The following is a 16,206-nucleotide window of genomic DNA, read 5'->3' as shown; positions in this document are numbered from 1 at the left end:
GCACTGCTCACACAGCGTACTAGGAAGAATGCTAACGCTATCTTAATTCAATGAAGTGAAGTAGCGGTCACTGACCATAGTCGAAAAAAGTAAGACGTTTCGAAACCCGTACGGGTTTCTTGTTCACAGTGAGCAGGACAAGAGCGGTGGCGAATTTATATCCGGAGAATGTGACGTAAAGATCGGGCATAGATGCCTGGCAGGGGGCCAGCGTTCTTGTTTAATGTTGCTTGTGTTGTCTGGATGAACAGCGATTCCAGCAGAAGGCGCGTCGTCAGGTTTCTTTCCTTAGATAAGATGGAGGCATTGCCCCAGTCAATCTGGTGGCCAGTGTCGTGTGCATGACCCGCCAGCGCATTTGTGGCATGCTTTTCGTTTTTCACATCACGTTGGTGGTCCTTTATGCGTCTTGAGAACTTCCCTGTCTCACCGATGTAGGCATGATTGCAGTTCAGGCACGGTATTTTGTAGACGACTCCTGGAAACTGCTCATTTGGTAGTCGGTCTTTCACATTCATTAGCTGATTCCGCAGCTTGCTGACAGGCATGTGGGCCACGCGCAAGTCGTATTTTGAGAACACACGAGACAGCGCTTCACTGATACCAGGCATGTATGGAATGCCTGCTCGTGTTCGATACGTCCTACAATCAGTGGTAGCTCGATGTGCAGCTCGTTCTTGTATCTTTGATATGAAGCGGCTCGGATAACCGTTGGCTGACAGTTCTTCGTGCACTCTTTTTAACTCCTTTTCTTGATCTTCTTGGCCTTTGCAGACACGTGTCGCACGTTTGGTCAGTGATGTGACGACGGAGGCTTTGTGCGCAACTGGATGATTTGAATGAAAACTTAAGTACTGGGCTGTGTGTGTAGGTTTTCTGTACTCAGAGAACGAAAGGCGATTGTCCCTCCGCTCGACCAGGACATCCAAGAAGGGAAGGCGGTTTTCTTGCTCAAACTCGGCCGTGAACTTCAAGCTTGGTTCGACACTGTTTAGTTCATGTAGAAACCGCGACGCGTCCTCTTTCCTTAATATGCAAAAACAGTCGTCGACATACCGGTAGAAGACCTTGGGTGCTGGTGTGAAAGCATTCAGTACCTTGTCCTCTAGTGCTTCCATGACGAGGTTTGCTGTGGTGACCGATATGGAAGTGCCCATCGCAGTGCCTTGGGTCTGTCTGTAGAACTTTGAATTAAAGGAAAAATACGTATTGCTTAGGCAGAACCGTAGCAGTGTGCTCAGCTCTGGAACGTCGAAGGGCGTTCCAGAGCTGAGCACACTGCTACGGTCTCCTGCTGTGCTCGGGCACTTTGATGAAAACGCCGAAACCAAACTTCATACTGATGCAAGCAGTGTGGGCTTTGGAGCGGTCCTCAATCAGAAGATTAGTCGACAGGAGAAAGTTATCGCACACGCTAGCCGTTCACTGTTGAAAGCCGAGACCAACTATTCGACCACCGAGAAAGAATGGTTGGTTGGTTTATTGGGGTTTAACGTCCCAAAGCAACTCAGGCTATGAGAGACGCCGTAGTGAAGGGCTCCAGAAATTTCGACCACCTGGGGTTCTTTAACGTGCACTGACATCACACAGTACACGGGCCTCTAGAATTTCGCCTTCATCGAAATTCAGCCGCCGCAGCCGGGATCAAACCCGCGTCTTTCGGGCCAGCAGCCGAGCGCCGTAACCACTCAGCCACTGCGGCGGGTCACCGAGAAAGAATGTCTCGCCATTATTTGGGCCAAGTCGAAATTTCGCCCCTACCTGTACGGACGACCATTCAAAGTAGTGAGCGATCGCTATGCTCTGTGCTGGCTAGCCAATTTGAAAGATCCCTCCGTCCGCCTTGGTCGTTGGAGCCTGCGCCTCCAAGAATTCAACATAACTGTAGTCTACAAATCTGGCCGCAAGCATTCCGTGGGCGTTCCCGTGCTGTCGTGCCGGGAGGCCGTGAGAAAGAAGAGAGCCAGACGACCACTCCGCTCCAGGACCAAACACCAAAGTGATTTATTCCAAACCCCCTAGCTGCGCTTCAGCTTAAGAGGGCGCCACTATTAAGTTCATAGGTGGCGACCCCAACATCTCCCCCCTTCAGTCACAAGTTCAAGCGGTCCGGTGGTACTACACGGCGGTCGCTACGGGTAAACACAACACCATCACCAGGACGTGAAGGTCCCGCTGTAACGATTCCGCTGCAGAATTGTTCCTCGCTCAGTTTCGACGACGAAGGACCTTGGACGCTGTGCCTTGCTCAAAACTGTAGCACGCACCTGGTCAGGTCGAACCCAGACCTGCTCACCAGACTGAAGTGATGGCAGATCCCTGACGCGATGATGTCGGTTGAAGTCCTTTGCAGTCCTTTTCTTGTAAGAATCATCTCTGAGGGCTACCTCCTCCCTTTCGGTCCAGTGTGGACGAAGCTTTTCATCCGGCTTTGGGACTCGAGTTCTCAGTTGCCTTCCCATTAGGCCGGGCTGAAGCCACTCACACCTGGTGTATCCCTATAGCTGAGAAGGGCCAAGTGAGGATCTTTTGCCTTACGGAAGGTATCTTTCACAGTCCGGATCATTCGCTCTGCCTCTCCATTAGACTGTGGGTAATGGGGGCTACTGGTGATGTGGTCGAAACCATAAGATGCGTCGAATACGGTAAATTCACGTGAAGAAAATGGCGGACCGTTGTCTGACTTAACCTGTTGCGGTATCCCATGACGGGCGGACAGGCTTTTGAGTGCCTCAATGACCACCGGAGCTGTTGTACTTTTCAGTGTCACCACCTCTGGGAACCGCGAGTAGTAGTCCACTACCATCAAGAAGGTTTGAGAATTGTGGTGAAAGAGGTCCATGCCCAGAACTTCCCAGGGAAGACCAGGGAGATTTGTAGGAAGGAGTGGTTCCGCTGAATTCACTCGAGTAAGGGTGCACCTTTCACAGCTGGTCACGAGGGAGCTTATCTCCGCTGTTATGCCAGGCCACCACACAGATTCACGAGCGAGGGCCTTGGTGCGGCCGATGCCCTGATGTCCTTCAAGCAGAAGCGCCAAGACTGCTGGCCTCATTGCTGCGGGGATCAAGAGGCGAGTGCCTTTGAGGAGAAGGCCATCACAAACAGAAAGTTCATCCTTCACTGATTCATACTTTGAGACGTGAAGAGGTATCTTCGACTTCTTTGGCCAGCCGTGCTGGCAGAAAGAGATGAGCGTGGTGCATTCTCCATCACAACTTTGGGCATACCTGATATCCTGCATGTTCAGAGGAAGCACATCTGGAGCAGAAGCCACGACTTCGGTAGCAAAAAGTTCCACTGTGTCTACTGGATGCACTTTGGGAGGGATGCGAGACAATTCAACCGCTGTAGCCAACAGTTTTCCGGGCACGTACATGATCTGAAACTGGTAAGGCATTGTCTTAAGCCTGAGTCTTTGCACCCTCGGAGGAAGCACGTCAAGTTCCATTTTGCCAAACAATGACACGAGAGGAAGGTGATCAGTTTCTACGGTAAAGGTGATGCCCCTGATGAACTCGTCGAACTTCTGGATGGCCCATGCTATAGCCAAGGACTCTCTTTCTGTTTGACTGTACCTTTGTTCTGTAGTCGTCATTGCCCTTGAGGCAAAGGCTACTGGCCTCCGCTCACCAGTCGGTTGTGCTTGTAGCAGGACTGCTCCGAGTCCAAAAGAGCTGGCGTCGGCAGAGACTGTTGTGGCATACGATGGGTGGTACTTGGCCAGGCACCGTTCGGACATCAGAAGTTCCTTGACTTTTTTGAATGCAGCTTCCTGTTCATGCTGCCAAGTCCAACTAGCATTCTTATTGAGAAGGGTGCGTATCGGTGCAGTGATTTCCGAAATATGAGGCAAGAACCTGGCAAGATGATTTACCATCCCGAGTAAACGTCTGACACCTGCAACGTCTGTGGGAGGTGGCATTGCATGCACTGCATCGATCTTGCCTGGGTCTGGCTTGATGCCTTGTGCTGAGACGACACCTAGGAAGGAGACCTCGGAGACCCCAAAACAAGACTTGTCTTTGTTCAAGGTGACGCCTGCAGTTGCAAGACGAGTCAACACTTGCTCAAGTCTTGCATCTTGTTCCTGCTTGGTACGTCCAAAAACAAGAATATCGTCAATCATGTTGACAACACCCTCCTGACCTTCAAGGATTCTGGCCATTTGCTTTTGAAAATACTCCGGGGCGGAAGTGATGCCGAAGGGCAGTCGGAAAAAACAATAGCGACCGAAAGGTGTGATGAAAGTTGTCAATTCTTGCGAGTCTGCTGACAACTTGACTTGGTGGAAGCCTGCAGTTGCATCGAGCTTCGAAAAAATGGCTGCATCACCGATGAGCCCAAGAACTTGTTCAACAGTAGGCAAAATGTGTCTTTCCCCTGAGAACCACTTTGTTTAGTCGAGTCAGATCCACACACAAACGATACTTTCCATCCTTTTTTGGTACTACCACCAGTCCGGCGCACCACGGAGTTGGTTCATCAATACGGCTAATGACGCCGTCGCTTTCGAGTTTTTCAAGTTCTTGGTGAACAACTTCGTGCAGCGGGATTGGTATCCGTCGAGGTGCACTGAATGAGAATGGCACAACATCTTGTTTCAAGCGAATGGTGTACTCATCTCTGAGCGTGCCGAGGCCACGGAACAGTTCCGCATGAAGCGTTGGCTGAGGAGTGTTGACAGTACCCAGAAATTTCACAACTTGAAGAGCTTGGATGGCTGGTAGACCCAGTAAAGGTACTGAAAGTGCCTCAATGACGTAAAGACGCTGGGAGCTGGTCTTCCCTTGCCAAGATAGCTGCGCCAAATACGAACCCCGTACACGCAGAGGTTGGCCACCGGGCCCTGTCAAAATAGCATCTACCTTGGCGAGCTCCGCCGGGACTCCGGTGAAGTCACTTGGAATTGCGGAAACCTCGGCACCCGAGTCTACTTTGAACTGAGTTGTGTAGTTGTCGACCGTGATATCCACATACTTGGCTTTAGCTGGCGTCTCGAGCGCATGCATCTGGATAGCATTGAGTTTGGTCTGCCTCGACTTCCTGGAGCGGCAAACTTCAGCAAAATGACCTTTCTTACCGCAGCTGTTGCAGATAGAGCTCTTTGCCGGGCACTCCGAGCGTGCATGATATGCGCGGCCGCAGAAGAAACAGACCGGAGTGTCACGATAGCGTTCCGACTTCGCGTCCATTGACCGTGTTCTGTCGTCGACCGGCCGTTGCGAAAACTTCTGAGTCGCAGCATCAATATTGACCATGCTTTGCGAGGTGGCCTGTGCGAGTGAACGTTCCTTGTCCGCGTCCTCGGACTGACGAGCTTGCATCCAAGCTTCTTTTAGAGTTAGCTTCGGGGAGCAGCAAAGCTTATCGGAGAGATGCATGTCGAGCAATCCAACGACAAATCTGTCCCGGACCAAGCGTTCTTCCACCGCCGATGACGGGTAGTTGCAACGTTTGACTAACTTGAACTGTTCGGCGTAAAATGCGTCGACACTCTCGCCAGGTTGTTGAACACGCTTGTGAAAGCGAAACGACTCATTACAGGGAAGCGTTTGACAACTGCGTCGTAGGAGGCCAACTCGGCAGCGTCGAGTGAAAAGGCAGCGAGCGAGCTTCCGGGCCCATACAGTACAGTACTTGCACGTCTTGCGGAGCTTCCCGCAGACAGCGGCATAGTCATTGAAGCGAGACTTCCATGAAGACCAACTTGCAGGGTTGCAGAAGTCGAACACGTCTGGCGGCTGCAGAGTGAGGCCCAGCCACTGGGCCTGCTGGGCGCTTTCCGGGAGCACCTGTTCACCGTTGGCGGTCATTGTGAGCTGCTCTTAAGACTGGTTTTTCATGCTGCTGTCACTTCTGACACCATGTTGCGTGGGCGTTCCCGTGCTGTCGTGCCGGGAGGCCGTGAGAAAGAAGAGAGCCAGACGACCACTCCGCTCCAGGACCAAACACAAAAGTGATTTATTCCCAAACCCCCTAGCTGCGCTTCAGCTTAAGAGGGTGCCACTATTAAGTTCATAGGTGGCGACCCCAACAGTTGCGAGCCCCCGTCGACACTGCAACAGAAGAGGAAGACGGCGACGCTTTCTTAGGACCGGTAAGCGCCAGCAGTTTTGCGCAGCAACAGCACCCGGATCCTGAGTTGCAAACTCTAGTTGATTATCTCAAAGGCAAGACCACATCGCCTCCCCGAGGGTTCAAGCGCCAACTGTCGTCCTTCGTCCTTCACAATAATATCCTCCTGAAGAAGAACTTCGCGCCAAACAAGACAGCACATCTTCTTGTCGTGCCCAAAAATCTCACGCAAGAAATTATGCAGGCATGCCATGATGAGCCGACTGCAGGGCATCTCGGCATTGCTCGCACGTTGCACCGCATCCAGGACAAGTACTATTGGCCGCGGCTAGCTACCGACGTTACGTGGCGTGAGTGTCAGCGACGCAAAACGCCTCCGACTAGACCAGCCGGACTCCTGAACCCCATACCACCGCCAACTAAGCCCTTTCAGCAAATAGGGATGGACCTCCTCGGCCCCTTTCCGAACTGCAGGAAAGGGGTGTTATCATTTTTGTTTGTGACGCGAGAAGCGACCGGGCTAATCTCAATTGATCCCAGCCATGGAGAGCTGCATCTATGTGTTTCCAGATTACTGTAGAAGACCTTGAACTGTTATCTCGAAGTTTCCTTGCTGGCTTTAAATTGAGCGATGCCAGAATGGTGTCCATCATGCGTTGGAACAAGGCTGGTGCTGGGCACAGACCAAATGGGAGCACATTAAACTCATAGAGGTCGTTGGGCGTCACGAAAGCCGTCTTCGCCCGGTCTCTCTCGTTCACTTCGATTTGCGAGTACCCGCTTTTAAGACATAATGATGAGAAGTATCGGGCATTCTGCAATCGGTCGAGCGCATCATCTATCCTCGCCAGCAGGTAAACGTCCTTTTTGTTCATGTTATTAGTTTCCTGTAGTCAACACAGAAATGCAGAGCACTGTCATGAGTGAAAACAGCGCGAAAGAAGAAGCCCGAAGGCAAAACAAAGAAGGGACAGGAAAGAGCGCTGACTGACAACTGAATTTATTGAGCGAAACTCGTGCAATATATAGGAAGGCAGTGGCAAAGATAGTCAGATGCAGTCAACGTCACATGGTGCAAACAGCCATAAAAGCGATAAAAACAAAACAGGGTGATAAAGCTAACAGTGAACTGAATCTCAATAGGGATGGTAACAAAATGAAAAGTACACTCGATGACTATAAACAGTTAATGTCACATGGTGTAAAGAGCCATAAAAGCGATAAAAACATAACAGGGTGAAAAGGCTAAAAGTCAACAGAATCTCAAAAGGGATGGTAAATACACATGATGACATAAACAGTTAATGTCACAAGGTGTAAAGAGCCATAAAAACCGATAAAACATCCATAGCAGGTAATGGGTAAAACCGATGAAAACTGACGAAATGGAATTGTGGAAAGAATAAAAACTGGCTGAATGTGACAACGTATGGCTAAAAAAATGCACAGACCTTAACAATAAAACAAAGAAACAGTGACACTCAACGATTAAAACATGCATAGTCAACAATAAAAATTTAGCAATGTTGTTCCAAAAAGGCACGTTCACTCCCGTACAATGATTTCGACGCGTCACTGACACATTCCAAGTCCTTTCTTTTTATAAAGAAGGCTTCCTTCAACTCCCGGGCTACGCTGTCTCTACTCCTATCAAGAACGACAGTTTTGCGTAAAAGAGGCATGCATTTACACTCTTTGCAATGAAGCGCTAAATTACAGCCAGTGCCTTTTTCAACAAAAGCATTTGTTGGGCGAGTTGGTGTTTTTGATGATCCATAACTACAGCGCAAACGACAGGACAGAGTTGAAGAACTATCAGGAAAGTGCAGTGTTAGAAAAGAACCGTGACTCGTTAGCAAGGGAGATCATTGAAGCTCACTTAATAGGTAGGCTCTCGGAAGAATGCATCAGTGCTTCATCTGTCGCGTTGTCAGAAAAAGAAAGAAGATACCTTGATTGCGAATTTTGACAAGTGCTTGCTCACTGATTATATTGTATTCTGTCACTGCTTATATTGTATTCTCGCGCATGTGATTTGCTTGGCGGCATATGACTGGTACACTATTATGTCAGTCACGCATGTAAGTGTCGACTGCATTCTTTCTGGCCGCCAGGGAGGTATTTATACCTTCTGGCATCCAATAAACCTTAGTTGTGAGACAGCGCTGTGTGGTGTCCCTTCTTCAACTCTGTCCTGTCGTTTGCGCTGTAGTTATGGGCCTTTTTCAAGTGAGCGCTCGTGTTCCCTTAAAGGGGTCGTGAAATGTTTTCCGAAAATTTGGAACGAAGTGTGTATTTGGAATTCTGGCCCTTCATTCTATAGTATACCTTGGTTCGTTTCATCGTTTGGGTTGATTGAATAGCGAAAAAACTAAATTTTGGTTTCCCAGCGCCTCCCAGTGCACCTCAACAATGCAAGAGCGGGGGCTTCATGCTGATCAATTCGCGCTTCGTCCGTTTGTGTTTCCGTGTGTATGTTCCTTGTAGCGCGAACTCGCAGCAAACATCATTTTAAGAAGCCAATCAGAGGCTTCTGTCGTCAACACAACATGGCGGCTTAGCGAGGCCTGTTTAGCCATAGTTGACCGAGGCTACAGCACGCATATTGACTCGAATGTGGCATCGTCGTCGGCTAAGAATGGAGTCTGCTAGCTGTCAAGCTGACACGTGCGAAAACCTGGCCGGCGCGCCGCACCAGTCGCCGCTTGCGAACTGCCGCCTACTGCAAGCAGGGACACGGAGCGGCAAGCATCTTTGCGCCGCTAGACTCATGCCCGGCCCACATCCAGTGTAACAATTTGCTACCGCACACCAGCGCGCTGCTTGGCTTCTGAAGTTCGCACCAGAAAAGACAAAATAGCGATGCTATCAGAAAGACTGCCGGCTGTACTCGGGCGGCTACAAAGCATGCCTGCCCATGTAGCGCGCTTTCGGCAATGGCGCTGGACGCGGGCGCGCCGGGCGACGAACTGCACTGCTCCCTGGCTGCCCCGGTCGTCGCTAGGCCTGTTTCGCATCGAAGCTGTGGTGGACAGCGCTTTGGAAGTAGCCTGGGTTATAATAAAATGCCTGCTTTTGGCATCGCTTTACTGTCAACAGCATCGTCTCACAACAAAAAATATGGTCATTGTTGCGGTGCGCTCGGCAGCGGAGCTATATAGCGGACGCCAGGCACGCAAGCCGGACCGCAACGGCCGTGCAGCGGCAGCTGAGCGGCGGTTGTGGCAAGAAATTTGCTCGTATTACAGTTGCTGCTTCTACCGGCAACTTGGCATTGTTCAACGATCCTCAAAAATGATCTATTTTCCACACTTCTTGCTCCCACAGTTTATTATTCACGTGAAGAAAAATCTTTAACTCATTTTTATGACGCCAGCAGACGGGATCCAGGTTTGCCGGCCGGCCTGCAGACTCGCTGTATTTCACATTCGCACCAGAAAAGGCAAAACAGCCATGCTATCAGAAAGACTGCCTGTTATATTCGAGCAGTGGCAGCATGCCGAGCTTTCGGCAACGACGCCGCCTGCGGACGCGCCGGGCGATGAACTGCGAGGCTTGCCGGCGGCCCTGGTTGTCGCTAAGCCTACCTGGTTTTGCATCGATACTATCGATACCGCAGCTGAGGGAGCTTCAGAACTGGTCAGCGCTGTAAAAGGTACTACTCTCGTCACCCCTTTAACTGTGAACCTGTCCCATAATAAAATAAAGATATACTCGATTTCCGTGACGCCAGCGGAGCTAGCAAATGCCAGCTATGCGAGCGGCGACCAGGCAGCAAATAAAGCGGTCATGGGATGAAATTTGCTTGTATCGGCGAATTAAATACTGCCAGCAACTACTCAGCATCAGCCAACGATCCTCAAAAATAATTCATTTTTGGCATTCATCTATTCCAGTGTTTGTTATGAGCGTGAACAAATAATACTAGCGTGTTTTTCTGACGCCACGGCGGCCGGCATCCAGGCTGACAGGCCGGCCCCGAGAAACGCGCGCCCACGTCATTATGACGCTGGCGCTCTGCGCGCTCGCATTCTGCCCCGTCATTGCGACTCGCCGCGTGCGGCCTGTCATTGACATCGGTTGGGCGCAGGCGGTGAGCTGCTGTCAGTCGTTGTTACGCCGCTCGCAACGGCACGTCGCACGCCCGGCAAGTAGCAGTCATGCCGAGAGCCCGCGACACCTCTGCCTGCGGGAGCCCCGACCGTGAACCTCCAAACCCGGTCGTGGACTCGAGTCTTCATCTCTATCGCAAGGGGTGGGTTGACTCGCAGCCCCATCTGCAAATTATGCCTAACCCTCTTCACGCTTCTGGAATATATTTTTCTGCAGCAAAGAACAGAAGCGCGGAGCCGATGCGCACCGCGACAGCTGACTCGTTCGTATCAAGTTAATGTAAACAGAGAGTCGTCGAGATGGGCTGGCCTTGCTCAGCTCGATTCTCTGACTCAAACAACCGCTGTCAAGAAACACCACCTAGATAGGTTCACGTAAGCCAGGCTACGTCGAGCCTCTGATACTGAAGCCAAGGAGGATGGAGAAGCAGAACCGAAACCGAAACTGATCCCAGGTCAGTGATTGATGTATGACCACGCGCTGCAGTTTAACAGAGTGCAATTACGCGTGCAAATAATTGGAAAACCTTGTTTCACTTTCTGAATTCCTCATAAAGCTATTATTTTAAAGCAAACGAAAGCTGAAGATATCTGTACGTTTCTGAAGATCTTAAAATGACGTATGCCGACGGCGGCGTATGGTCGTTTCATGAGCACAAAAAGGCAGCGATTTCGAACGAGCTTTATTAAATGCAGACTCAATATTGAGTCGAAATATTTCGGAATCAGCATGTCTATTGTTTATGGAAGCAGTAAAAATTAAAACCAGGCAGCTTCATTTTCTTTTCACAACCCCTTTAAACGTTCGTTCAAGCACCTTCCCGTTTGTCCAATATAAACTTTGTCGCATGTAAGCGGAATCTGGTAAATCACCCCTTCCCTACACCTGATGAACATGTTGGCATGCTTTACACCACAGGTTTGCTGTCTTGGCTTTTCGTTATTTATCCTTGCTAAATTGCTAAATTTTTATTGTTGACTATGCATGTTTCAATCGTTGAGTGTCACTGTTTCTTTGTTTTATTGTTAAGGTCTGTGCATTTTTTTAGCCATACGTTGTCACATTCAGCCAGTTTTTATTCTTTCCACAATTCCATTTCGTCAGTTTTCATCGGTTTTACCCATTACCTGCTATGGATGTTTTATCGGTTTTTATGGCTCTTTACACCTTGTGACATTAACTGTTTATGTCATCATGTGTATTTTTTTGTTACCATCCCTTTTGAGATTCTGTTGACTTTTAGCCTTTTCACCCTGTTATGTTTTTATCGCTTTTATGGCTCTTTACACCATGTGACATTAACTGTTTATAGTCATCGAGTGTACTTTTCATTTTGTTACCATCCCTATTGAGATTCAGTTCACTGTTAGCTTTATCACCCTGTTTTGTTTTTATCGCTTTTATGGCTGTTTGCACCATGTGACGTTGACTGCATCTGACTATCTTTGCCACTGCCTTCCTATATTAACACTTCTTCTTGGGCGAGTTGGTGCATACTTGAATTGAAGAAAATAGCGCCAGAGCATGCAGACCACGAAAAGACAAGGACGAGACACAAAGCGCTAACTCACAACTAATTTTATTGAAACCAGGCAGCGCCTTTATATGGCGAAGTTCCACTGAAAAAGAGGGAGGAGGGCAAGAAAGGTAAAGATATCAAAGCGACCATCACAGCGAGCACACATGAGGAAGCGGTAACTGAAACAAAAACAAAAAGTTGACAAAGATTATTTAAGGGCTGCATCTAAGAATTCGAACTCGGATGAAAAAAGTGAAACCGATGGGGTGCTGACACACCTATTGCCAAGTTTTCTTATGTGAAAAGCCTCCAGACATTCACGTGCCTTCTTATCTGCGCTTTTGCCAAGAATCTTAGTCTGACTGAATCGTGCCTCGCATCCGTCGCAACCCATAATATGCGCTACCAAATGTGCATATTTATCCTTTAAATCTGATAAATTTCGGGCATGTTCCCCCAAGCGCTCGTTGATCGCTTGGGGGAACATGCCCGAAATTTATCAGATTTAAAGGATAAATATGCACATTTGGTAGCGCATATTATGGGTTGTGACGGATGCGAGGCACGATTCAGTCAAACTAAGATTCTTGGCAAAAGCGCAGATAAGAAGGCACGTGAATGTCTGGAGGCTTTTCACATAAGAAAACTTGGCAATAGGTGTGTCAGCACCCCATCGGTTTCACTTTTTTCATCCGAGTTCGAATTCTTAGATGCAGCCCTTAAATAATCTTTGTCAACTTTTTGTTTTTGTTTCAGTTACCGCTTCCTCATGTGTGCTCGCTGTGATGGTCGCTTTGATATCTTTACCTTTCTTGCCCTCCTCCCTCTTTTTCAGTGGAACTTCGCCATATAAAGGCGCTGCCTGGTTTCAATAAAATTAGTTGTGAGTTAGCGCTTTGTGTCTCGTCCTTGTCTTTTCGTGGTCTGCATGCTCTGGCGCTATTTTCTTCAATTCAAGTATGCACCAACTCGCCCAAGAAGAAGTGTTAATGCAGTATCTTTCTTGTACAGTGGGCCCTTTCTTTTGTGTTCCTCCTTCTTCTGGCTTAGCCGACCTTTTAATGACGCACATCGTGGACGCGACATGCCGAGCAAGAAGGTACGCTTTCTGCATCCGCAAGGGACTCGTGCCCCAAGAAGTAAGTGCTCTCTTCGGCCCTGTCAAACCTTCGTGGGGACATGTGAAAAGAATTTGCAAGTTAATGCGCTCAGAACTTTGGCGACAAGTTCGTCTGTACCACGACTGGCTTCGCATGAAGTGCTACCTTGATCACCCCGAGTGGCTGGCCGCGAGGAAGCTCTCTGCTTTGAGGAGTACAGCAGCTCAACTCACAGAAGTCCATTGGAGAGGCATGGTGAACCAGCTACTTTTGTGCCTGGGGAAGAAGTCGACACCGGAAAAGAAGAGTAACGTAACTGTCCTGGGAGACGTCTCTTTGCCCGACAAGGTTCAGCGGCTTCTTCAGAAAGGGCCAAAATACAGTTTGGAGCCTGGTGTTTCGGCGCATGAACTGATAGCTGCGAACAGGAAGATGGCCCTTAAAGTAGGCGTCGCTGAAAACCAAGACCGGTGCCTCCTAGAGGGTGTGGACTGCTTAAGAAACAGTGCTTCAGTCTGCGCTAGAGCACAGGTTGACAGAATGTTAAACGGCGTAGTGACCTTCTTTGGGCAGAACCACCTAAAACTGGTTCAAGCTGACAAGGAGACTGGTTTTGTTGTCCTGCCAGAGGATCTGTACGATCAGAAGGCGTACGCGGCGATCAATAAGAACTTTGTAGAGGTGAAAAAAAGTGCTGTCAGAGTTAAAACAAAATTCAGTAACTTCTGCAAGGATTTAAATTTAGTTTCTCTCGCTAAAGATATAAAAAACTGCCGAGGTAATAGCCTAAATGCTTTCTTTACTGCCAAGACTCACAAACCTGACGTACCTTTCCGGACTATCGTGAGTGAAGAAGGCTCTTGGCAAAAGAACGTCAGTACTTTCTTGCAAAAGCAACTTAAATTACTACGGTTGGACGATCCCTTCTTCACAAAAAATTCGACAGCTGTAGTTGAGTACTTACAGAGTACCGAGGATATTGGCTTTGGTTTTTCCATAGATGTACAAGATTTGTTTTACTCGATTCCTCAAGACCAGCTCTTGGCGGCAGTAAAGGAATGCATAGAAGCAAACGGTGACGTGTCTTTTCAAAATTCTTCAGGTTTGTCAGTTGACAACTTTATCGCATTATTGCAGTTTTATCTTAGTTCCACTTTTATAAGCTTTGACAACCTGCCTTTTTTGCAGCGCAAGGGTGTGTGCATAGGTTCCTGTGTGGCCCCCATCCTTTGTGATATTTTCTTAGCGAAAGTTGACCAGTCTTTGGACATAGATTTTAATGGGGGGGTGGTTTTAAAGGTTTTTAGGTACGTGGACGATTTTTTAGTGCTTTTAAAAAAGCAGACTTCCTTCACCTACCCCTCTACAGTAGGTGAAGTTTTAAATGCTTTTAACAAACATGGACTTGGGCTCACGTTCACCCATGAACTTCCTGACACTAACGTCTTACAATTTTTAGATCTTAAACTAACCTTTCTTGAGAGACATGTTTGCTGGGGCTATTACCCGCGCGCGAAGAAAGATCTTTTGCCTTATGATTCCATGCACTCAAAGACGGTGAAAAGAGCAATAGCGTCGCATTGCTTGGAGTCTTCTTTGAAAAAGTCGTGTCCGCATCGGTTGCAAGCTAGCTTCCACAATCAGGTGAGCCGGCTTTCGGCGGCTGGGTTCCCCTGCTCAGTGTTGACTGCTGTCTGCGAGACCCTTCTAAAGAAACTTAAGCAAGGAACACGAAGAAACTCCGGAGAGGTTCGTTGCAGGTCACAGAAGCCGTTGGTGGTGCCTTACTTGCACAAAACTGCTCACAACTTGAAGAAAGTGGCCAACAGGCATGGGGTGAGTGTCGTTTTTTCCGCCCCCAACAAGCTGAAAAAGCTGTGCCCCCGTATTTGCAGCTCAAGAAAGCGGGGTTGCCAGATAAGGCACGACTCTCCATTCATCATGTGTTCCGCAGGAGTGGTCTATGCTATCCCCTTAACGTGTGGGAAGACCTATGTCGGCCAGACTGGGCGTTGCATCAACGAGCGCTTGGGGGAACATGCCCGAAATTTATCAGATTTAAAGGATAAATATGCACATTTGGTAGCGCATATTATGGGTTGTGACGGATGCGAGGCACGATTCAGTCAGACTAAGATTCTAGGCAAAAGCGCAGATAAGAAGGCACGTGAATGTCTGGAGGCTTTTCACATAAGAAAACTTGGCAATAGGTGTGTCAGCACCCCATCGGTTTCACTTTTTTCATCCGAGTTCGAATTCTTAGATGCAGCCCTTAAATAATCTTTGTCAACTTTTTGTTTTTGTTTCAGTTACCGCTTCCTCATGTGTGCTCGCTGTGATGGTCGCTTTGATATCTTTACCTTTCTTGCCCTCCTCCCTCTTTTTCAGTGGAACTTCGCCATATAAAGGCGCTGCCTGGTTTCAATAAAATTAGTTGTGAGTTAGCGCTTTGTGTCTCGTCCTTGTCTTTTCGTGGTCTGCATGCTCTGGCGCTATTTTCTTCAAATGCCTTCCTATATATTGCGCGAGTTTCGCTCAATAAATTCAGTTGTCAGTCAGCGCTCTTTCCTGTCCCTCCTTCGTTTCGCCTTCGGGCTTCTTCTTTCGCACTGTTTTCACTCATGTCAGAATGGACCAACTAGCCCAGCAAAAAGTTCTGCCAGTGTACTGTTTTTTTTTTTTTTTTTTTTTTAAAGAACGACAGGCGATGCCCATGGACTGGTAGACGGCTGAATGACATCGTCTGCAAGCATCTTGGCAACGTGATTCTGATTGGCTTTTTGCTCCACCGAGGAAACACGATATGGGCTCTGGCAGATGGGTCGCGTAGTCTCATCAGTGATGATACGGTGCTTGGCGAGTGAAGTTCGGCCGACCTTCGAGCACGCAGCGAAACAGTCCGCAAAGTCTGTCAAGAGGTCCGACAGAAGATCCCTCTGAACCGACGGCAGGGCAGGATTTATTCTGACTGACCGAAGAACGTGGTGTGGGCCAGCATTGTCTGGAGTGGGTCCTCCCACGGTGCACAAACCTGGAACCTCAGCAACGTCGTGGAGGAAGGCAGTAGCCATGCCTTTGGCGAGGTGCTGATATTCGTTGGCAAAGTTAGTCGGGAGGATGTGGGTACGGCCGTCACGTAGTTGGACGAGACCTTATGCAACGACAAATGCCCGCCTAAGCAGCAGTGGAGTATGGCCGTCCGCCAGGCCCTCGTAGTCGTGAAATAGGTCGTTCCGCCCGAGCACCAGGACACTGCACTGCGGCTGCACCGTAACGTCGTTTCCGACAACGCAGGCTGCAGGGTTCATTAAAACTTCCTGTTGGGCGAGTTGGTAGTTCATCTTGAAGTAGAGATGTTATAGCGCAAACAAAGACACGGACAAGAGAGACGAAACA

The 16,206-nt window shown here is 48.8% G+C and overlaps 1 protein-coding gene across 11 annotated transcripts in view; it reads right to left on the bottom strand.

Moving 5' to 3' along the window:
* Positions 1–16,206, bottom strand: part of LOC149334726 (coiled-coil domain-containing protein 9-like) — a 130,298-nt gene that overhangs the window by 40,202 nt on the left and 73,890 nt on the right. The window contains exon 9 of one of the 11 annotated variants that reach the window (XM_089555329.1): positions 1,981–6,059. The exons of the other annotated variants lie outside the window; for them this stretch is intronic. Within the exon in view, the coding sequence (XP_089411455.1) occupies positions 6,019–6,059 (41 nt within the window). The 3' untranslated portion in view covers positions 1,981–6,018. Of the gene's footprint in view, positions 1–1,980; positions 6,060–16,206 lie in introns of those variants that run through there. 11 annotated transcript variants of the gene reach the window in all.

The sequence above is a fragment of the Amblyomma mixtum genome, chromosome 8 (genome assembly GCF_055824585.1).
Source record: "Amblyomma mixtum isolate Tamu chromosome 8, ASM5582458v1, whole genome shotgun sequence".
NCBI classification, from domain to species: domain Eukaryota; kingdom Metazoa; phylum Arthropoda; class Arachnida; order Ixodida; family Ixodidae; genus Amblyomma; species Amblyomma mixtum.
Note: the sequence above shows the minus strand (reverse complement) of the source record. Positions and strands in the feature narration are given on the sequence as shown.